Genomic DNA, 25,469 nt, shown 5'->3' on the forward strand with positions numbered 1-25,469 from the left:
GAAACGATTGATTTGAAAATGCAATGGCTGAAAAATAAAGAACTGTCTTAGTCTGTTTGGACTGCTATAATGAAATACCATAAACTGGGTTGGTTATAAATAACAGAAATTTATTTCTTATGGTTCTGGAGGCTGGGAAGCCCAAGATCAAGATGCTGACAGACTTGGTGTCTGATGAGGGCTCCCTTTCTGGTTGGTAGATGGTGCCTTCCAGCTGTGTTCTCACACAGTGGAAGGGGTCAGGAGTCTCCCGTGGACCTCTTTCACAAGGACACTGATCCCATTCATAAACACTCTGCCTTCATGACCTGGTCACCTCCCCAGTCCCCCACCTCTTAATATCATCATGTTGGAGGTCAAGAGTGTAATATATGAATTCTGGAGGACGCAAACATTCAGCCCATAGTAAGGATGCTCACTTTTTGATTCCAATGTTAAATTTCTGTCCCTGGCTGTGCAGGATTCCCTGTACAATAGTGCCCCACTGGAGGCCCAAAGCAGCAATGAGTAGGTTGATACCCACACTGCTGAAGCCATATTTCTTCAGGAAGGTCATGAGGAAGCCAAACCCAACAAATATCATAACATGTACATCTTGGAACACTGGAAAAGAGTAAAGGAAAAAAAAATTTGCATTAGGAGAGCATGAAAAAAGTACTGCATCATAGTATATCCCACTTATTAAGTGCTACCACCTTTGTATAACACACTAGGAAAAGAGAGCATTTAACTGGGAAGCAAAAGTCTTGTTCCAATGCCAGCTTGACTACTTACTAACCAAGAGACTTTGGCAAGTTATTCAATGTTGGAGCTTTTTATTGGGAAGACTATGCACTATTACAACAGTGTGTCTTTCATCCTGTCCCTGAGGAATTTTACATTGTTTTCCACCTGAGGACAGCCATACAAAGCACAGAGCAAGCATCACCCTTTCTTGAAGACTTTCCCAATACTCTCAGGAAACAGAATTATTTTCTCTTTTCATTTAAATAGCTTTGTGTATATACTTCAGCTTTATCATTTGTCATGCTATATTAGCATTTATTTAGCATTTTTCACACTGTAATAGTCAATAAGGTGTCCATCTCTTGCACTAGATTGTGAACTTCTTGACTGAAGGGGTTTGGAGCCATTCATACTTGGCTCTCTTGGCATAATAGCTTGCATATCAGAGAAGTAGTACATTTCTTTGATGGATGAGTCTCCATTTATCAAATATGTATAATAGCACCAGCCACGAAAATTTTACCAGATCATTATTTGAGTCAAATGGGGTAATTTCTTTGTTAGCACTTTATGAACCATGAAGCATTAATAAACATAAAGGCTGTATCCTCTTGAGTAACAAATACTCAACTTGGTGTCTGGGGATATGGGCTCAGGTACCTGAATTCAATCACATGACTGTGTGACCCTGGGCACATCACTTATTCTCTATGAGCTTCAGTGTTTTCATCTGCAACATTGTAAAGGCCCTATTTCACAGAATAATCCAAGTGGGATCACCTGTGTAGGAGGATTTGCATACAGTAAAGTATTATACCAATAAAACAAATGATCAAATGCAAGATAGTGAAAACATGAACTCTTCCTTCAAGAAACTGACAGCTAAGTTGGTAAGACATATATATGGATAAACCATATATGAGATTGACATTTTTGCATTGGAAATAGTCCTTTGATCTGAAGGGAGGATCTGGGCAGTACATAACAGCATCCACTACAGTGGACAAACCTGAATGAGGTACCATAGTTTCTTTCTCTCTCTTTTTTTCGGGGGGGAGACAGAGTCTCGCTCTGTCTCCCAGGATGGAGTGCAGGGGCATGAACTTGGCTCACTGCAACCTCCGCCTCCCAGGTTCAAGCAATTCTCCTGCCTCAACCTCCCAAGTAGCTGGGATTACAGGCGCATGCCACCATGCCCAGCTAATTTTTGTATTTTAGTAGAGATGAGGTTTCACCATGTTGGCCAGACTGGTCTCAAACTCCTGACTTCAGGTAATCTGCCCGCCTTGGCCTCCCAAAGTGCTGGGATTACAGGCATGACCCACCATGCCCAGTCCTGTAGTGTCTTTTTAATTAAACAACACCATTGTGGCCAGAGGTTTAAGTGGAAATAGGTATGAGAGAGGATGTGCCTAGAAAATACGTCCCAGAAGAAACAGACGTTAAAAGTCAATTAATTTGCCCAAAGGGTGAAGTCAGGATTTGAACTCCAACCTGACTTTCCTGATTTCTCCATTCATTGAGCACTGTAGGGGTATAAAATAACTAAAGCAGAGCTCTGGCTTCCGAGGCATACTGAGATGTTACTACTTCTTGGCTCCTCTCTACTTCTGTTCTGCCATCAGGCTCAGGGGCTAGTGTGTTGAGGGTAAGAGACTATGGTACACTACTCAGCCTTGTCTACTGCAGTGGATGCTGAGATGCGCTGCCCACATGCCCCCTTCAGATCAAAAGACTTATTCCTCCCAGTTTCCCTGGCTGTCAGGAGTGCCACCAGATGAAGCCCTAAGCTCTCAATTCTCTCTGGAAAATGCTCTCGTTTTGCCCAAGGTCATAGCTCTTCCCTCGGGTAGTCTGGACACAATAACTGATTCACATGTGCAACCTCTTGTCTCATAAAAAGACTAACTAAAACTGGACAGTCCTAGCTTCAGGGCCTCCTGCAGGGTCAGCTGAGGCCTTCTCCTTCTCTGCCCAAATTCTTTTCCCTCAGGTGTTGATCCTTAAGGTGTTGATTCCCATCCCATACCTACCCAGGGTACCCTGGAACTGAGATTTTAGCTGACTCGCTGATGGGCATTTGTCAATTAATATCAACCTGTTTCCCTTTTTGCTTTTTGAAGTATAGATAACCACATATATTCATTTTTCTTCACACATTGATTTGTCACCCACCGTTTAATTTTTGTATGTAAAAATTTGATCTAGATCGTAGAATAAATTGGAGAGGAACTTAGAGGTTATGCATGATTCTTACTATGGTTTTACTAAACCTTTATGGGACTCAGTTTTCTTTTAAGGAATACTTGGATTACATGATGTCTAAAGTGTCTTAGCTCTATAATTTATTTTATTTTGCATTTAGGTCAGGACTCTAAGACACAGAGAAGTTAGGTTACTTGTTTATAGTCACAAACTAGAATAAAAATAAGGACTCAGTTTTTTTCATTTTGTTCATTTTTTTTAACTTCACAAAGTTTTTTCTAACATTCTTTTTTTTTTTTTTTTTTCTTAGAGCACTCTGGTTCTGCCTGTAATTTATTGGTTTTAAACTGTGCAGTTACCAACTGATATGGTTTGGCTCTGTGTCTCCACCCAAATCTGATCTTGTAGCTCCTATAATTCCCATGTGTTGTGGGAGGGACCTGGTAGGAGATGACTGAATAATGGAGGCAGGTCCTTCCCGTGCTGTTCTTGTGACTGTGAGTGGGTGTCACGAGATCTGATGGGTTTTTTTTTTTTTTTTGAGACAGAGTCTCATTCTTGTCCCTCAGGCTGGAGTGCAGTGGTGCGATCTTGGCTCACTGCAAGCTCCGCCTCCCGGGCTCAAGTGATTCTCCTGTCTCAGCCTCCCAAGTAGCTGGGGTTACAGGCATGGGCCACCATGCCCGACTTGGTACTTTTAGTGGGGACAGGGTTTCACCATGTTGGTCAGGCTGGTCTCGAACTCCTGACCTTGTGATCCACCCTCCTTGGCTTCCCAAAGTGCTGGATTACAGGTGTGAGCCACCGCGCCTGGCAATCTGATGGTTTTAAAAACAGGAGTTTCTCTGCACAAGCTCTCTCTTTGCCTGCTGACGCCCATGTAAGAGGTGACTTGCTCCTTCTTGCCTTCCACCATGATTGTGAGGCCTCCCCATCCATGTGGAACTGTAAGTCAAATAAACTTCTTTCGTTCGTAAATTGCCAGTCTCGGGTATGTTTTTATCAGCAGTGTGAAAACGAACTAATACACCAACTAATTTTAGAAATTGTTTTATCTAATTACATAATTTCTGTTAGTGGAACAATTATTCTGCAGATTTTGCCCCCCTTCCCCTTAGATGGAAAACCAGACATTTTATATTGGGGTAAAGAAATTTCATATATTAACTGTGTTTCAATATTTTTCCCTCTTCTGATGTAATTCTTGTTACTGCTTTTCGCCACAAGGGGGCTTAAGAACCTCATTTATTATTTAAATTACTAAGAGCTTAAAAGTTGTGGAGGCTCTTGACAGATAATGATTTGGTGTGAAATATACGAATAAAAAGGTTTATAAACGACTAGGATTATTGCATTATCATTTATCCTGCTTTAGGAGTTTGTGGGTGGGGACCAGGGAGAGGGCCACAACTATAGTTGTGTGGTACAAGGCTCTGCCACTAAAGGAATACAGTGTCCATTTTATAGAAGAAAAGGAATTTCTTTAGGGGTTTGCACTTTGGAGAAATCTTCCAACAGGTTTTAAAGATTGTCAAGTCTTGTTTAAATCAGTGATTCTCAACAAGAGGTAGTATTAACCCCCAGAGTACATTTGACAATGTCTGGAGACATTTGTGGTTGTTGCAACTTGAGGAGGTAGAGTGGTGCCGATGATGTCCTGAGGGTACAGACTAAGGATGCCGCCAAACATCCTGTGGTGAATAGGACAGCTTCCCACAAGGAAGTATTGGGCTCAAAGTGTTAAGGGTGCTGCTGTGGAGAAACCCTCATCTAAATCAACTATGCTTTTAAGGATTCATAATAAGTAGTGTAAAACTTTCATTTTCTTTAAATGTTTTAGACCAAAACAGAAAATGTTGGCTTGATTTACTTAAAAATTTCTGCCCAGTAGCACAGCAAATTTTGCACTCGGTTTGGGCCAAGATAGCGGGGGCATGGAACCAGGTGCCTACATTTTCGTTGCTCCCTTCTCCGATTCCTTGCTGCCCCATGAAATCATAGCAACTCAACGTTTTTATTTCAAGCATTTTCCTGAAAGTTGTTAACAGAAAATAAGAGGATAGTGAAAACTATAAAAGCGAAGAAATCTCAAGGCATTAGAATCCTACACTGTTCTTAGCATTCCCATCTCCCTGGCTGTGATAAGTTGTGTCTTTCACATGTTTTTATTACTTATTATTTTAATTAATTTATTTATTTTGAGATGGAGTCTCACTCTGTCTTACCCAGGCTGGAGTGCAGTGGCGCGATCTTGGCTCACTGCAGCCTCTGCCTCCTGGGTTCAAGCAATTCTCCTGTCTCAGCCTCCCAAGTAGCTGGGACTACAGGCATGTGCCACCACACCTGGTTAATTTTGTATTTTCAGTAGAGACGGGGTTTCACCATGTTGGCCAGGTTGGTCTCGAACTCCTGACCTCAGGTGATCCACCAGCCTCAGCCTCCCAAAGTGCTGGGATTACAGGCATGAGCCACTGTGCCTGGCATCTTTCACATTTAGAGAGGCATCACACTGATCAAAGACACTGTGTTAGCTCTATGCTAGCTAGTAATTTATATTCCATTCTAATTGTTTACTAGCTGTGTGTCTTTGGATAACCAGTGAATCGCTCTGAGCCTCAGTTTCCTCATCTGTAAAATGGGACTAATACTTCATAAGACTCCTTGAGGGCATGTGTTTTATTTACCTCTTCATGTTTCCAGTATCTGGTATGGAGTGCATGTGAAATATATCCAGAATAAACATGTAAACTCTGGTGTACATCTAACATCTAACACACTTTTATGTTTTGATATTGGTGTATATTAAGGACTATCACATGTAGGATCAATCTTCAGGGAGACCACAATATTTAGTCGTTTTCAAATAGCCAAACCTATTTCTTTGCTATTAGTTGATGACATGCATAAACCCCCCCATATTATCAGTTGTGTAAAAAACAATTTCATTTCTCTATATGTGTATATATATGTGTGTCTGTATATATCTTTATATATTTTAAGCTCACAGTGCCTTATCTTGGAAAACATCAGCAATTGCTTTGAATTCTACAATTTGTGTTTAGAATACGGGGATATAAGATCACTCACCTTGATGTTTTCACTGAGTGAACTCATTTTCCCACAAAGAATATATTCTCACCCTTTAAAAGTTGACTGATGTTAGTGAAGACCAAGAAATATTTTGGCAAATCTGTTGGAGACAATCGATCCATGTAGACAAATGTGGCCTAAATTCCTACCTGATAAACAATGCTGCCTATAGAATGTAGTGGTTAAAACACAGGTTTTGGAGGCAGACAATCTGGGTTGGAATCTGACTAAGCTCTTTCATTTACTAAACATTTGACCTTGGGCAAATTGCTTAATCTTTCTAAACCTCAACTTTACCATAGGTATTTCTTCTTAACGTGTATTCCAAGGGTAGTTTTGAGGATTAGAAAATAAAGACACAGTAAGTTCATACAGTGCCTATGACAAATTAAGCATCATTATAATCAGTGGTTTTATTATAATTTAAAATTTGTTCTACTTTTCTGCTAAAAATAAATTTGGATTTGAGGTTGGTAACCAGAACCTGACAAGATACAATTTCACCATCATCATCACCATTACCACCACCATCAGCAGCAGCAGCATCCTCAGCATCATCTCATTCATTAGTAGAGTTTAATTTATGTTGTTAATTTTGTTCTATTCTACTTTTATATCTTGCAGTAGGATACCTTGCAAGCCCTAATGTGTTAGTCTGTTCTCACAGTTCTAATAAAGACATACCCAGGACTGGGTAATCTGTAGAGGAAAAAGGTTTAATTGACTCACAGTTCCACAAAGTTGGGGAGGCCTCACAATCGTGGTGAAAGGAAAAGGAGGAGCAAAGTCATGTCTTACATGGTGGCAGGCAAGAGAGCTTGTGTAGGACAACTCCCCTTTATAAAACCATCAGCTCTTATTCGCTATCACGGGAACAGCGCAGGAAAGACTGGCCCCCATGTTTCAGTTACCTCCCACTGGTTCCCTCCCACAACATATGGGAATTATGGGAACTACAATTCAAGATGAGATTTGAGTGGGAACACAGACAAACCATCTCATTTCACTCCAGCCCCCCCAAAATCTCATGTTCTTGCATTTCAAAACCAATCACGCCTTCCCAACGGTCCCCCAAAGTCTTAACTCATTTCAGAATTAACTCAAAAGTCCACAGTTTCATCTGAGACAAGGCAAGTCCCTTCCACCTGTGAGCCTGTAAAATGAAATACAAATTAGTTACTTCCTAGACACAATGGGGATATAGGCATTGGGTAAATACTCCCATTCCAAATGGGAGAAATTGGCAAAAACAAAGCGGCTACAGGCCCCATGCAAGCCTGAAATCCAATGGACAGTCCTTAAATCTTAAATTTCCAAAATGATCTCCTTTGCTTCCATGGCCCACATCCAGGTCACACTGATGCAAGAGGTGGGCTCCTATGGCCTTGGGCAGCTCTGCCTCTGTGGCTTTTCAGGGTACAGCCCCCTCTCCAGGCTACTTTCACAGCTAGAGTTGAGTGTCTGTGGCTTTTCCAGGGGCACGGTGCAAGCTGTCAGTGGATCTACCATTCTGGGGTCTGGAGAATGGTGGCCCTCTTCTCAGCTCCACTACACAGTGCTTTAGTAGGGACTCTGTGTTTGGGCTTGCACCCCACATTTCCCTTCTGTACTGCCCTAGCAGAGGTTCTCCATGACGGCTCTTCCCCTGCAGCAAGTTTCTGTCTGGATATCCAGGCACTTCCATACATCCTGTGAAATCTAGGCAGAAGTTCCCAAACCTCAATTCTTGACTTCCGTGTTCCCACAGTCCCAATACCACATATAAACTGCCAGGGCTTGGGGCTTGCACCCGCTGAAGAAACAGCCGGACCTGTACATTGACCCCTTTTAGCCATGACTGGAGCTGAAGCAGTTGGGATACAGAGCCCCATGTCCTGAGGTTGCATAGAGCAGGGAAGCCCTGGGCCTGGCCCATGAAGCCATTTTTCCCTCTTAGGCCTCCTGGCCTGTGATGGGAGGGATAGCCATGAGGGTCTCTGACATGCCCTGGAGACATTTTCCACATCGTCTTGGTAATGAGGGAACATTTGGCTCCTGGTTACTTATGCAAATTTCTTCAGCTGTCTTAAATTTCTCCCCAGGAAAAGGGTTTTTCTTTTCTACTGCATCATCAGGCTGAAAATTTTCTAAACTTTTATGCTCTGTCACCTGTCGAATGTTTTGCTGCTAAGAAATTTCTTCCACCAGATACCCTAAATCATCTCTCTCAAGTTCAAAGTTCTGCAGATCTTCAGGGGAGGGGCAAAACTATGCCAGCCTCTTTGTATAGCAAGAGTGACCTTTACTCCAGTTCCCAACAAGTTCCCCATCTCACTATCACCATTTTGGTCTAAGCCATTTAACAAGTCTCAAGGAACTTCCAAACTTTCCCACACCTTCATGTCTTCCTCTGAGCCCTCCAAACTGTTTCAACCTCTGCTTGTTACCCAGTTCCAAAGTTGCTTTCACATTTTCGGGTATCTTTACAGCAGCCTCCCACTCTACCTGTACCAATTTACTGCATTAATCTGTTCTCACACTGCTAATGAAAACATACCTGAGACTGGGTAATTCATAAAGGAAAGAGGTTTAATTGACTCACAGTTCCACATGGCTGGGGAGGCCTCACAATCGTGGTGGAAGGCAAATGAGGAGCAAACTCATGTCTTACACAGTGGCAGGTGAGAGAGCTGGTGTAGGAGAACTCCCCTTTATAAAACCATCAGATCTTGTGAGACTCACTATCACAAGAACAGCACAGGAAACACTTGCCCTCATGATTCAATTACCTCCCACTGGGTCCCTCCCACGACATGTGGGAATTGTGGGAACTACAATTCAAGATGAGATTTGGTTGGGGACACAGCCAAACCATATCACTTAATAACTCAAATGTTAAAATGTAACTGATTATTCTAACACTCTCTACCACTCAAAAGAAACAAAATGAAACAACACTCTCCTTTTCTTCTATTTCCTATATAGATATGTATATATGCCAGCTGCTTGGAATGATGTCCGCTCCATCTCACATCCAACACTTTGTGTGTGTATGTGTGTGTGTGTGTGTGTGTGTGTGTGTGAGAGAGAGAGAGAGAGAGAGAGAGAGAGAGAGAGAGAGACAGGGTCTTGCTCTGTTGCCCAGGCTGGAGTGCAGTGGCATGAACATAACGCACTGCAGCCTTGACCTGCCTCTGCCTCCTGAGTAGCTAGGATTACAGGTGCACACTACCACACTCAGCTAATTTTTTATTTTATGTTTTGTAGCGACAGGGTCTCACTATGTTTTCCATGCTGATCTCAAACTCCTGGGCCTAAGTGATCTTCTTGCTTTAGCCTCCCAAAGTGCAGGTATGAGCCCAGCCCCAATACTCCTTTACCTGCAAATCTTCTAGATACCTTTTAAGAATCATTCTCTGAATGTTACCCATGTTGTGCATATCCCTCTTGTTTTATTTCATTTGTTTGTCTGTTTTGTTGCTCTGTGTGCTCATTTGTCAGTTATTCAAATAGACTTTATGGAATACTGCCAGTTAGACACTTTTGCAGGAGAAAGTGAATGCAAGTCTGAAGATAGGAGTCATTAGGTGGCTTGTCTCAGAGAACTCAACAGAAAGTCTGCCACCTGTAGCTTTTTAGGAACTGCCTCAGTTATTCATAAATAAATAGATTACTGATGAGGGCCAGCTTTTTAGTGGCTCAAGGCTGGCGAGGTAGTTTGCTATACATATAACTTTTTGGCCTTAGTGAGTTCCAGTCTTTTGAACCAGTGGGGTTGTATTCTAAGCTCATCTTTTTTGAGAGAATAGTATCCTTAGGGCAGTATCTTCCTTCCTCCCTCAAAATATGTTATTTTTACATATTTCAAATATTTAGAAAAGAGAATACAATAAACTCTTACATACTATTCACTCAGATTTATCAGTTATTAATATTTTCACACTTGCTTTCTGTGTTTGTGTGTGTGTGTACATCTCCTGAGTAAAAGGACATTCTAAATACCATAATATCAGCATCACATCCAAGAAATGCCAACATCGACATAATAATATGATCTAATATAGAATTATATTCAGATTACTCCAACTATCCCCAGACTGTCTTTTTATAAAATTTATGGATTAATTATTCACTCAAGCTTCATACATTTTCTTTGTCATGTGTCTTTAGAAGCCTTTGATTTAGAGCAGTTCTCTTACACGCTTTTCATTGCTGGTATTATTTCATTTTTTATGCAGAATGCCCTACAATTTGGATTTGTTTGATTGTTTCACCATGATTAGAATCAGACTAAATATTTTTGGCAAGAATATTATACAGACGGTATTGTGTACTTCCCACCAGATCACACCAGGAAGCACATAATTTGTTTTTCCTATTACTGATAATGGTAGGTTTGACCACTTGGTTAAGACAGTGTTGCCAGATCTCTCCACTGTAAATGTAACTTTGACCCTGTAAGTATCAAGTAATCTCTGGGTGACTCTTTCAGACCATGTGAATGCCATGCTATCCAATAACTTTTCACCCAATGATTTTAGCTTCCATGATGAACATTGCTGAAATGAATTATTACATTGGTAATTTCAGAATTGTAATTTTCTATGTCTATTCTCCTTTTATATTAATTAGTATTCTTCTACAAAGAAGAGCTTCCTCCTTCTCCTATTTTCTCTTTCATGCAATATTTCTATGGGCTTATTGAATCCCTTTTTCCTTATTTGAATTTCTATTACCATTATGTCATTATTATTTTAACACTCTATGTATTCCTAATTTGGCCTGTTGATGCCCCATTCAAGCAGGATCCTGTGTGCTTTTCACATGGCCCTGTTAGTCTTTAAGCACTTGGGTTACCTTGTGCTTTCTTTGCCCCAACCTGGAGCCAGCAACTTCTCCAATGAGTCCCTGAGTGGGGAATGATATTTCAAATCCAAGGTCTTAGTTCTATTTGTGCCCATGGCTTCCAGGCCTTTTAAGTAGGCAAAACTGTTCAATTCAAAGGCATCACATTGGTTCTGCTAGAGATTAGTATCTTATTGTTAGGTCATGTATTACAGACAGTATATTAATTCAGTTACCATGACAATTCCAGGTAACAAAACAGCAGCAAACCATTTCCTAGGAATTGTTTACACAGCACAAATCAGCTACGTGTTTGTAACATGAAGATTTGCTGAATCTTTTGGTGAAAGTCATGAAATGATTTCAAGTGATATGTAGATCTTTGCCAGTTCACCTCTATCTTCAGTGGTTCCCAAAGTGTGATCCACAGATATCTGGGTATCCTGCAGACTGACTTTCAGGGAGTCTGAGAAGTTAAAACTATTTTCATGACAATTCTAGGATCGTATTTGCCTTTCGTGTATGACATGCCTTTTTAATATGTACGAATCAGCCTGGTGAAATACAAATATATGTAAAGCACTACTGAAATGTGATGGTATCTCAGAAAAGAAGCACTTCTGTGATTTATTGAGTTGCTAATTGAAAAAGAAACATTTTAATAAGATTCTATTGTTGCTTGAAAGAAAGACTGACACATATATTGTTGCTTCTCAGACTTGAGTGTCTGGCAGATATTTTCTGAAAAATGCATGAAATAAGGCTATCATCTCAGTTTAAATAACTGACAGTATTTATAGCTATGATATATTCTCAGTTTTTAAAAAATTAGAATTTCAGAAAATTTGGGTCTGCTATCACAAGCTTATCAACTTCCTGATACTTGGCAAGGCTTTTCTAGAGAGACTGTTGATGATATTAACGAATATTCTTCTTTATGTTATATGGAAATATGTCAACATTTAGAAGACCTGTATAAGTCAGTGAATCAATATTTTTCAAATGAACAATGTAACAGTATTATAGTGTGACACATGAGTAAATGAGCCAATCAAAGTACAAGATAAACTAAAGGATTTTTAATGCCACAGAGTATAAAAAGATCATTAATACTGTTTTAATGTCCCCTAGATATTAAATACCTAGCATCTGTGGAATCTCTAATAAAATGTAAACAGTCCCCAGAGAGCCTTCTCTTTAACCTTAATTTTCTCTAGTCCGTCTACATGTTAGCAAGGATTAGCTGACAGACACAGTCAAACTTCAGTGCTTGTTAAATTATTTGACTCAACAGGGTGACCAGCACTTTGATAGGTGCTATGGAAGCCAAAAACCATGGAGTATAGCTAGTTTATCAAATGAGTATCTCAGGGGTTATTCATGGCATGAAACATGATATTCAGGTACATAACATAGTTTCATGATTGTGCTTAGGGTTGTGTGCAAATCCAAGGGTTCTATAACCTAATTCCCTTCTCTACTGTTTAAAAAAGCATGACAGAATACAAGTGATGAGAATAAATTTGTATTTTCTGTAGTTTACTTAAAATGTAGATTAATATACAATTTCACTTATTTTTGAAATACTCAAATCTTTTACCACACTACAATTGAGAACTATCATAGTGTACTGTGAACTTCTTGGGGAGGAACGGAGCCTTTTCTTTGCTTGAATCCCTGCACTGGCACTGGGCATGGAACTAGGTAGACACCCAAAATGTTTACTCATTTGACTTGAACAGTGTTTTCTGTTAATGAATATTAACAATCTGTTGTCCATTAACTTATACCATTACATAAACTTTGTGTAAGTCAATTATTTGAAATGTAGGGAAATACATATAACATATATATGTATATAACACCTCAGTCATGTACTTTCTCAGTCTTTTCCACAAAAGATTTTAAGCAGGAATAATATAACTGAACTGGAAGATGAGAATTTTCCAGAATTTTGAGTCTTGAGACCCACCTTTACTGAAGAGAGAACTTTTAATTGTGTATAGACTCGGTTATGGACAGCATTTTGAATGAATGAAGGCTACCTTTCATGTAAAATTTCACTTCGTGGCATTCTAGGTGCATAGGAGACAAGTTAATTAATTGCATGCAATGGATGCCTTGAGTTATTAGGATTTTGTTCTCTCACATAACCCTGGTGGAGAGAGGCTGAAAAAACATCTCTTGTCCAAATGCATTTATGTCCCTAATCTTGCTTCGTTTACAGCCATGGCATTTTTTTAAACCATCTAAATATATGGTATACATTTAGTCATTCAGATGTGTCTGGTCACATATCTCCTTGTCTGCCTTCCCCTGTGGAATGTAAACTTCCTGAGGACATGGACTTTGCCCATTTTGTCTTTTTTTCATTTTCTTTTCTGTTTAAAATTGATACATAATATTTATACAAATTTATGGGATACATGTGGATGGTATTTTGATAAATGCATATGAATTGTAATAAGCAAATCATGTTATTCAGGATATCCATCACCTTGAACATTTATCATTTCTTTGTATAGGAAACATTTCAAATCTTCTCTTCTAGTTATCTCAAAATATACAATATACTGTTATTAACTACAGTCACCTTACTGTACTACGAACACTAGAACTTTTTCCTTTTATCTAACTGTATATTTGTAGCCATTAACCAAACTTTCTTCATCACTTTCCCTGTTCCAACACCCTTCCCAGTCTCTAGTAATCATCATATTCTCTACCCCCATGCAGAGAAAAGGAAATCCTTACACACTGTTGGTGGGAATGTAAATTATAATGTAAACAATATGGAAGTTTCTGAAAAATATAACTATCACATGAACCAGCAATCACACTACTAGGGATATTTCCAAAGAAAATAAAATCAGTATATTGAAGAGAAAGAGATATCTGCACTCTTATGTTTATTGCAGCACGATTCACAATAGCCAAGATATGGAATCAACCTAAGTATCCATCAGTGGATGAATAGATAAAAAAAATGTGGCATATATACACAATGGAATCCCATTTTGTTTGTTTTATTCACTGCCTAGTGCCTACAAGCTTGAGAGAGTTGAAGATTGCTTGCAAGAATTGGTAGCTTAATAAATATTTTATTCATGAATAATAAAATCAATAAATTTTCGTATTTTTACAAGTGGTGTAGAAGAGTGATGTGACTACTAAACTATATTTTTAAACAGATTTATTGAGATATAATTGACATATAAAATTATATACATTTGAGGTACACAACTTGACATTTTGATATGCGTATACTTTGTGAAATGATCACTACAATCAAGCTAGTTAACACATTCATTACCTCTACATTGTTACCATTGTGTGTGTACACCTGTGTGTGTGTCTGTGTGTGTGTGTGTATACCTGTGTGTGTTGGGGGTGGGGGGCGGGGTGGGGGGTCAGATTAAATTGAAGCAATATTCGCTCAGCAAATTACAAGTATCCATACAGTATTGTTAACTATCATCATTATGCTGCACACTAGATGTCCAAAAATTATACATTTATTGCTAGGCTACTGAAAAATGACCATGTTTAGTGACTTTCCTTCAACCTGGTCTTGATCTCAAATTGTGAATTGAAGTTTTACCTGGGAGCTTTGATGCTGGAACTTAGAAAGTTCAGCTTGAGTGATACAATTATTCAGCTCTTAGAGTCTTAAGATAACTTTATTTAAATCATATTAATCTTAGATCATACTTTTGGCATTTTTAACATTGTATTGCATCTCTTTGTTTACAAGTGTATTAGATAGTGGAGTCTTAGGATAAAAGAATCATATTTGTTTTATTTTTGAATAAATTTGCTGTAGCACATGCTTAGTGCTTAATAAAATAGGTACTAAATGAATAAATGGATGAATGAATGAAATGTACAAAAGCATACATAGCTGAACAGAATTTTTTCTGCTTTATTCTCTAACTTGCAAATTATAAAACTTATTTAATCAAGAACCCTCTCGGACATCTATGCAGTGTAAAGACAGCTAGACTTGGAGTCTAGTTTTCTCTGTCTTATTATCCTAACTCTGTCCTTAACTTTCAATTTTATATTTTTGCTATGTCACTTAGCAACTCTAGGCTATTATTTCTATATGAGAATACCCCCATTATATTAATTCCCTCAAAAAATGTTGGAATTAAAAAAAGAGTGTCAAATTGTTTTTTAAAAAGCTTAGACATATGCTATGAAGTGTAATAAACATTATACCATTTTAAATAATTTTTAAATTTTTTAGATTATTTGAACCTTACTTAAGAAAAGCAAATAGTCTATATAATAGTGACATACTACTGTCTCCCTTCCTGGCTAATGAAGTAATGGATGTGTTGGTTTATAATAAGGACTCAGTAAATGGTAGTTATCATTGTTATATTAACTATTTTACAGCCTACCCTTCCAAACTTGAAACTGAATTTCTCTATTTGCTCAATCATCACTCCTAAGAAAGGATTTTGTTTTTAAAATATGCTAAGTATTCACACATCTCTTTTCATCTCAAAGGAGCAAACCGACTTCCTTTCAGAATATTGTAAAACTCTGAGTACACCTTTTTGATTAAAACTCCATTAACTTCCTACATCATACTAAATACCCCTTCTCACTCCTTAGGGTCCTCACATGAAATCTAGGGTTCCCTTCTTATAACTCCATTTTCTTAGAACTCTCTGTCCTCCAAAGTTACCTTTGGCCCTTTCAGTGGGGAATGCAAAGGAAGTGTGATACTTTTCTTTACAGAACTAGTGACCAACTGAAGGAAAAAGGTCATTTAGCAGTAGATAAGCGATATAAAAGGCATCAATTATTTTAATTTTCAGCTTGTTCTGATATTTTAATAGGAACAAGTTCTAACCAAACACCTTAATCACAGAGAAGAAGACCAGATGTCACAGTACAAACATGTAATATCCTTAGAACTCATAACCATCATATAATTCTACAAAGAGCTCAAGGGTTTATAGTATTCAATTGTTTTACATTCTGAGAAACTGAAGAACCCAAAAATGTATAGTAAGTAGTAAATTGCCTACTCACGAGGATATAACTCAAAGAATGTGCCCATGTCTGTTGACTTGGTGATGTTGAGCTGCTCGAGAACAGTCTGGTCCGTTTCATACTCAACAAATAATCCAAATAAAACAATCATGGCAATTTCCAGGACTATGGCCATGAGAGGGAATTTGAACCTCATGTTTGTGGCAAAGGACAGAGGCACACTGAGAGCTTCACAGGCTGTGAGATGTTGATAAGAACAAAGGACTGCTCTGTGTGTGGAATTTGACTGCCTGTTCAAGGCACCCCAATGACATCACAAGAAAAAAAATGGGCAAGACTGGTTAAAATGCCCCACCCATTGGGGAAAATTATGCACTGTAATCTAATTGTTGTTCTAAATGTTGATTTGAAGAATACGCAATGAAATTGTGAGAAGCTGGATGATGCCAATGATTTATTGCACAGGCCTCTAGAATAATGTTTAACTTAATTCAGTAGACATTTCTTGAGGGCTTATTGTATGCCAAATATTTTGGTAGGCTTTGTAGAAGGCATGAATCTAAAGCAAAATATATAACTGGTCTGTTAGCTTCTTAAGAAAATTAAGAATCTAGTTGGGAAAACATACATACAAGTGAATGATTATATAAAAACAAGTATGTGATATGATAGTGGTTATAAAAGTATTATAACACATAAATAAGGCAGTGACACTTTTTGCCTTAGACCAAGAACATTAGCATATAAAACAATATGGATGTGAGAACTATCTGTTCTGTTATATTCATTAGCATATAAAACAATATGGATGTGAGAGCTATCTGTTTTGCAAGTAAAACAGATAGAGGGAATGGTATAAATCTTGGAAGAACATGGCATGTTTTGGAAATGGCAATAAGTCAAGCAAAGCTGGAATATAAAAGAGATGAAGAGAAAAGGAGGAAGTGGCAGAGATAATGTTGTAATGGAGGTGGCTGTGTTGTAAAGACCCTCACATTCAGTACCGAGGATGCTAGATGCTAAATATTATCCCATGAGCAATGGGGAATATACGGGACTGTAAGGAGCAGTTTTGTGTATTTATGAAGTTTTTGACTCCTTACTCTGATTTACACAAGTGAAAATATGGAAATACACAAATGAGTTGTGATATATGTTTTAGTCTTAAATAGGAAGAGAGTAAACTTAAACAGGAACGTAACTAATCTATCATCCTGATAGATAGTCAAGTGTAAATAAGATGCTAAGCAATTCAAAACTACCATATAGGTGGAGGAATTCTTGTCTCCCCTTTGGAATTGTTCTCACGGCCGAATAAACCTATTTTTGAGAACTAAGAGCTACCAGTTAAATAAAATTTCTTTCATGAAGCCCAGTTTCCAAAAGATTCTATGCAGAATTTGGAGAGAGAGTGCAACTGACTGCCAGGATACATACATTGTGATAAATATTTATGAAACAAAGCAGCAGGATTTTTTGGTCTTTCTGGTATGATTTTCCACAGTAGAACATGATATGTTAGGACTAAGTGATATTTGAAATTTTATAAATATACAAATACTTTGAAAAATGACTATTTCCATTGTTCCTTACAGCATAGTACAAGAGGAGTGGGTTCACATGCTTAGCTATGAAAATACATGTGTACATCTCACACTTTAATTTTTGGTTTTGCAGTAGCCTAGAGTGTTCATGAGAACTCCAACAAATCCTAAATGAAAAGTGTATATGCATAAACTTGTGAAAACCAAGTATCAAATAATAAATTGCAAGAACATCTAAACAATATCATAAATCAATGCAGTTTTAAACTCTTTAATAAAAAGTGACACAGTATATTAAATAATCCAAGACCGATGGCATCTCTCTTTCTCTGGGACATTTCCAGCAGCTCAGCAACCACTCAACACATGGGGAGTAGAGGATTCTACTCATATAGGTGATGGGACTATGCCAGGACTTGACTTCAGTCTGTTCAACTTTGAAGAATTCAGATTTTTTGCCTTATTCTGAATGTAGACATTTGTATTGAAATAAGCTGCATCATGTAACCTCTGGGAAATTATTTCTCTTGTTCATTTCTTCACATAAGCTTCTCTTTCTAATTGGAAATCTTCCCACATATTCTCTGCTCCCTATCCTATATACATCATCCATCATTCTTCAGTTTTCAGATAAAACGATACTTCCTCAGAAAAGCCTTCATTGATCTCCCATCTTGAACCAGGTTTCCACTATTATCTCTCATTGAATTGTGGTCTTTTCTTTGCATTTAGTACAGTTGGCTGTGTGGGCTGTATTTATGTAGTGTTTGTATTTATATGTAATTTTTAAGAATGGCCGTTTCCCTTACTGGCCTGTTAGCTCCAGGACAGGGGATGTGTCTCTTTTGCACCTCATTTGTTATCTAGAGTGAATAATACCATGTCTAGCACAATATATAACTGATAAACATCATTTGAGTGAATTGAATTAAGGGCAGACTTGAAGGGAGAAACACTCAGCAGGCAGGTCAGCGGTGTGAGGAAGGGAGAGAAGAACAGCTTTACTCTAATAAATTTCATTTTAAACTATAAATATGTAGAATCCTGACAGTGGCTTTCATACTGCTGTCTACTTTCTCATTATTTCAATCAGTGAGGGCCTATCGTCAGGTTGTCTGAGCCTGGAACAAAAGCTCAAGCCATGAAGCTTGGGAGGGCCAAATTCCTGGCAGACCAACACATGGTAGTGTGAACCTGAAGACTTCAACAGCTTTTTAGAAATCTCTCTCCTGACAGTTCTGAATCACAAAGACAATAGGCTGAGGGTCTGGGTGTCCTAAAGTGGAAATGATTTATCTGTTGCCTTGTCTGCCTATGAAACTACAGGATGGCTTTCTTCTAGTGCCTTCAGTAAATGAGGTAAAATTGGAAAGAATCATGAATGGGTAAGCCACGTTCTCATGCAAACCAAACCGAACAAAATAAAACACTCACCATGCAAATGAACCTTCAAGTTCCCAGCTGAATACACAGATACAAACGAAGCATTCCTGGGTTAATGCAGGAGCCAGTGGGCTATACGAGATCTTAGACTGATCCTCAACTTGCTGTGTGATTTTAGGAAAGAAACACAGTTTCTTTGTCTTATTTTCTGAATATATGTAAAATGTAGCTAATTGTTATTATTTGGAATTTTAACTTGAGTTTGCTTATTTTTAATAGCAAAGAATAATTGAAACAGGACTACCGCTGTTTTAAACTGTCTCTTTCTCTCTACTTTTGTGTATCTGTAATGGTGGCGGGAGGGTGGGAGGTATTTAGGAAGATGAAGGTACTGAAATACCTTTAGCATTTTCTGTTCCGGACACTATGTTAGGTGGCTATTTGCCCACCTTGTTTAGTCCCACTGCAATTTTATACACACACACACACACACACACACACAGACACACACACACACATTATTATTTTTTTGAGATGGAGTCTTGCTCTGTTGCCCAGGCTGGAGTGCAATGGCGTGATCTCGGCTCACTGCAACCTCCACCTCCCAGGTTCAAGTAATTATCCTGCCTCAGCCTTCCGAGTAGCTGGGATTATAGGCGTGCGCCACCACACCCAGCTAATATTTGTATTTTCAGTAGAGGTGGGGTTTCACCATGTTGGGCAGGCTGGTCTCAAACTGCTGACCTCAGGTGGTCCGCCCACCTTGGCCTCCCAAAGTGCTGGGATTACAGGTGTGAGCCACCGTGCCTGGCCTGCAATTTGATATATTTTTATACTTTGCAAACATAATTTGCTCCATTGGTTTATATATATGTAGCTACTCAAGCACCCAACTGCCATACTGGTATGAGGTCCAGTAACTCTCTTTTGGTGCTTCTTTAATGTTTTCCTTCCAAAAAGAGACCCCGGGTTTTATTTAGTCTAATAGGATGGCCAGTCCAACTTCTCTTCCCAAGTGAGGAGCAGACACAAACATTTCTTGCTGCCACAGGGGATCTGGTGAAAAAAAAAAGGTCTTTCTTCCCATAAAGGCTCTTTGCACCTTCTCAGATCTATGGTGGATGGCCCTGTGCCCTCCCCTAGGGCTTTCTTTCCAGCTACCTGGTGGCGCTCAGCGTTATTTCACAGAACACTGGAACTGAGCACTGTTATGGGACCAGAGAAATCAGCACCAGCATTTCCAAAGCAGCTGCCCAAGGCTTTGGAACCTGCCTTAAGCTAGGGACCCTTAACATTTTTGTGCTACAGACACTTTTGGCACAAGCCTCTGAATACCATATCAAAATAGATTTTAAATGTACAAAATAAAATACATAGGATTACCAAGGAAACCAGTTATATTGAAATACAATGGTCAAAGTACTATAATCTAAAAGAAGCACCTATACCCAACTATCTGATATAGGTGCTTCTCTATAATGGATGAAATAACCTCTAGTGGCATGTCTAATAATTTCCAAGTTGGAGTAATGAGTACATAATATTTTGAGATATCTGAAACAAATAAAATAGGAGAGAAAATTATTTGTGATGTCTATTAGTGACAGTTATCAATATGATTAATGATGCTGTTGTTTATTTTCTACATTCACTACAGAACAAATATTAAATTTCAGTTAAATGCACTCTTGTTTCCCTATTTAAATATATGGACCATTCGAATTATATTTATAGAACCTCATGTCAAAAATGCCTATTTTAACTATGGCCAACAGCTTTATTTCTCTTTATCTTCAATCTCAGGAGGCTTCCTATCATTTCTTGCTCCTGGTAATTCTCACAGACATATTAGTTTATATCTATGAATTGTGTTAATTCTGAATTCCAGGGAGATGTTGAAGAATATCAGTTAAAATCTTCCCAGGAGCCCCCTGTATTCTTTAGACAAGTTGATTTTTCACCTTTCATATGATTAACTTTGCAGAAGAAGAGCTAGAGTGCCTCTGAAGTGATCTTTAGCAAAGACAACAAAACTAACTTCTGCAAGTTAAAAGAGAACTCTACAGACACATGATAAGCTTTAGGCTCAGAGAGTTTCAGCAACTTTTTCAAAGTTGCACAGCGGGTAGATGGCAGAGCCAGAATGAATACAGGTTTGCCCCAGTTCCTAAATTTAACTTCTTTCACCTATACCGTGTTGTTTTTCTTTTTGTAACCATTTATTATTTATTTATTTATATGGCTACATAATAGCTTGTAGCAAGATATCTCATATACCCCATACTGTTTTTCTATGTGAGATAACTTATGCTCACACTGATCTCAAGGTACTGACAATATCAAAGAAACTTCTGAAATATAAAAAGGGAATTAAAAATTTTAGAACTATTTTCTGTTTATAGTTTTTTATTTTACTTTAACTCGGAAAGTACTATCAAATGACAATATCAACTTTTCTACTTGGAGCACTGTTTTTCTCAACTAGGAGAGATCCAGACCGTAGAGAACCTTTGTGTGTCTCCATTTAGATATTCAATAGCTATTCCCAAACTTAGGCTTAATTACAGAATCCTAAAATTGATACGAATTTCAAACATTGCAGACTGAGAAAAAATATATGTATGTACTTTTAAAATTGAGAATATTGAAACTACATCTCTTTTCTGTTGGGGATTGTTATATGTATATATGTATATATATATAACATATGTTACATATTTAAATGTAATTATATATGATTATATATAATTGAATGCACACATATATGTTGTTTTTCTGCTGGAAAGAGCTTGACTCTTTACCTCCACGTGCATATTAAATGAACAAATGCCATCAACCAAAGATCAGGCACAAAGTATTTTCAAGTATGCTCATCACCACGTGTAAGTGTTAAGCTAGAGTTTACATTCTATAAAGGCATGCCCTTTTTGTGGGTTACTCTTCGCTATTTACACTTCCAGAATTTTCAGAATGAGACATCTTACCTGTAGCAAGGATGAACAGAGCCTTCGAAGTGTCAGGATTGTGGCTGAAGGTAGTGTTTCATTAAGTACATGGCTAATACTTCCTTCTCTCTTTTCTTTCATCTTGGTCTGGTATTGTTGAACTGGAGAAATGGGCCAAGTGTGGTGGCTCAACGCTGTAATGCCATCACTCTGGGAGGCCGAGGTGGGCGGATCACGTGGTCAGGAGATGGAGACGAAATCAAGACCGTTCTGGCCAACATGGTGAAGCCCTGTCTCTACTAAAAATACACAAATTAGCTGGGTGTGGTGGTGCACGCCTGTAGTCCCAGCTACTCAGGAGGCTGAGGCAGGAGAATTGTTTGAACCCGGGAGGTGGAGGTTGCAGTGAGCCAAGATTGTGCCACTGCACTCCAGCCTGGTGACAGAGCGAGACTCCGTCTCAAAAAAAAATAAAATAAAAAAAAAAATAAAGAGATGGATCGTCTATGGAGCATATGTGTTGCTTTCCTGCTTTGAAAATGGGGATAATTGCCTGACTACTCAGCTGGATGATTTATATTACATGTAAAAAAAATTCATGGTTTAAGAATTAGAATGTCTAGACCACGGTTTTTACACAATTATTAATTACTTAATCCATTAGATTTGAGCATCATGAGGAAAGCCAACTGTTTTATTCGCTTATTTTTATTTCTGACTTGACTCATTGTGGAAAATAATGTTTTAATTTTAATTTTTCAAAACAACTTTATTGAGATATAATTCACACACCATACAATTCACCCGTTTGAAGCATACAATTCAATGGCTTTTGGTACATCCACAGATATGTTTAAGCATCACCACAGTACATTTTAAAAAATTCTCATGTATTTATTAGGCGTCTGTAAGTCACTCAGGAACTTTTATGCAGGTGCTAGAAACTTATGTCAAAGTGGCCACAAGATTGTTTAATAGGAGATGAGCGAATTTCTTTTATTTCTTTTATGAATTATGTGTTTGTAGATTTTGCCCATTTGTCATCTTATTTTTTTCCCAACCTTTATTTTAGGTTCAAGGGGGTACATGTTCAGGTTTTTTACAAGGATAAATTGCATGTCATGGGGGTTTGGTGTACAGATAATTTTGTCATCCAGGTAATCAGCATAGTACTTGATGGGTAGTTTTTCGGTCCTCGGCCTCCTCCCACCCTTCACCCTCAAACAGATCTTGGCATCTATTGTTCCCTTCTTTGTATCCATGTGTACTCAATATTTAGCTCCCACTTACATGTGGTATTTGGTTTTTGGTTCCTGTATTAATTCATTGAGGATAATGGCCTCCAGCTGCATCCATGTTGCTGCAAAGGACGTGATTTTATTCCTTTTTATGGCTGTGTGGTATTTCATGATGTATATGTACCACATTTTCTTTAGGCAGTCCACCATTTATGGGCATCTAGGTTGATTCCATGTCTTTGCTATTACCACAGTCAACTTTAGACATTTTCATCACCTCAAAAAACCCCCACATTCTTTAGCAATTCCTACACCCTTTTCCTAGCCCTAAGCAACCACAAATCTACCCTTTCTCTATCGAGTCCCCTATTCTGAACTATCATATGAGTGGAATCAAATAGTATGAGGTCTTTTGTGATAGGTTTCTTTTACTTAGCATAATGTTTTCAAGATATATCCATTTGTAGCACCTATCAGTACTTCTTTACTTTTCATGGCCAAATAATATTTCGTCCTATGGCTATAACACATTTGTCTATTCATCCTTTTCTTGGCAGACAATAGGATTATTTTCAACTTTTGGCTATTATAAATAACGCTGATAGAAACATTCATGTATTAGTTTTTGTTGTAGACATATGTTTTCATTTTTCTCGAATATGTAGTCAGTAGAATTGCTGGATCCTATGGTAACTTGACAATTAATCATTTGAAGAACTGCTGACAATTTTCAAAAGTGACTTTTCTCTTTATCTTCTCACCAAAAGTGTATGACCGTTCTGATTTCTTCACATCCTCACCAATATTGTTGAGTTTTAAATTTTAATTCTAGCTATCCTGGTGGGTGTAAAGTGATGGGTTCTTGTGGTTTTGATCTTAATTTCCCTGACAACTAACGATGTCAAGCGTCTTTTGTGTGCTTTTATCCATTTGTATAGTATATCTTTCTTGATGAACTGTCTATTCAGATTCTTTGCTCTTTTTAAAAAGAGTATTATTGAATTGCACCAAACCATATTCTCCTTAAGATTGTCACTAACTCATATACCATAAAGTGAATCTCTTAAACTGTCTTTGTCACTATTTTTCTCATCCTTAATGTGGCAGTGAGGATTCTTGCTTTGTCCACCGGAAGCAGTTGTTGTAAGATTAGGTGAGAGAGTGTCTATAAAGGCAGTTTATACATTTTAAAGAGATAAAAAAATCTAAGTTATTAAAGAGAAATATGGTGATAATCGATGGGGCAGTGTTTTGGATTAAAATTAAAGCCTTTGTATAAGTACGATGAATTGTGAAAATGAAGAAATACTATTTAGGCAATAAAGTCATCAAAACCGGCTATAGCTCATCAACTTTAGGAATCAAGCCAGGCACAGTGGCTCACTCCATAATCCTAACACTTTGAGAGGTTGAGGTGAGAGGATTGCTTGAGCCCAGGAGTTCAAGACCAGACTGGGCAACATAGTGAGACCCTATCTCTACAAAAATACAAAGCAAAACAAAAAAGTGGTGGCACACACTTGTGTTCTCAGTTACTTAGGAGGCTGAGGTGAGGACCACTTGGGCCTGGGAGGTGGAGGCTGCAGTCAGCTGTAATTATGCCACTACACTCCAACCTGGGCAACAGAATGAGACTCTGTCTCAAAAACGAACCAAATAAACAACGTGAACAACTGCAAAACCCACAAAAAACCAAAACATTAGCAATCATTTTTAAATGTTTTATTTTGAATATTTTTAGATTTACAGATGAGTTGCAAAGATAACAGAGAGTATCTTATTGCCCTATGTTCACTTTCCTCTAATGCTAACATCAAACATAATCATAGTATAATGATAAGAATCAGGAGATTAACATTGTTATAATACTATTAACTAAACACCAGACTTTTCACTAGAATCCTTTTTCTGTTCCAGAGTCCAATCCTAGGTCCTACACTGCATTTAGTCACCACAATTTCTTAGTCTCCTATATTGTATGACAGTTCCTCAGTCTTTCCTTGTCTTTCATAATCTTGACTCTTTTGAAGAGTACTAGTCAGATATATTGTAGAATATTCTTCAGTTGGGGTTTGCTGATATTTTCTCATAATTGGACTGGGGTTATACATTTTTGGGTTGACGATTACAGAGGTGGAATGCCCTTCTCATCACATCCTATCAGGGGGTGCTTAATATAAATATGCATTACTATTGGTGACATCAATCTTGATTACTTGGTCAAGGTAGAGAAGAGTTTTAATTTTGAAATATTCTCTCTCCACAGCCTTGCCAAGAGAGGATTATGTTCCAAACATATTCCTAATTTTATCAATAATAAATGACTGTGGTAACCACTACACAAAATAAAATAAAGAACAAAACAGAAGGAGGAGCTAGAGAAGGAGAATGTGGTGGAGGAGGAGAGCAGGGGGACAGAAACTTGCATGTGGGTTCCAGAGAGATCCCGCCTGATTAGTGTCCTGGCAGTTGGGTCCATGGGAGTACAAGCTTAAGTGAAGGGGAAG

The 25,469-nt window shown here is 38.1% G+C and overlaps 1 protein-coding gene across 1 annotated transcript in view; it reads right to left on the reverse strand.

Moving 5' to 3' along the window:
- RHAG (Rh associated glycoprotein) overlaps positions 1–16,075 on the reverse strand; it is a 29,743-nt gene extending 13,668 nt beyond the window's left edge. Inside the window, exons 1-2 of the mRNA XM_032140415.2 lie at positions 15,892–16,075; positions 420–603 (exon numbers count right to left, since the gene is read on the reverse strand). Coding sequence (XP_031996306.1) covers positions 420–603; positions 15,892–16,048 — 341 coding nt within the window. The 5' untranslated portion in view covers positions 16,049–16,075. The remainder of the gene's footprint in view (positions 1–419; positions 604–15,891) is intronic.
- Between the last annotated feature and the right edge of the window lie 9,394 nt (positions 16,076–25,469).

This window comes from Hylobates moloch, unplaced genomic scaffold (genome assembly GCF_009828535.3).
Source record: "Hylobates moloch isolate HMO894 unplaced genomic scaffold, HMol_V3 SCAFFOLD_20, whole genome shotgun sequence".
Taxonomy (NCBI): Eukaryota; Metazoa; Chordata; class Mammalia; order Primates; family Hylobatidae; genus Hylobates; species Hylobates moloch.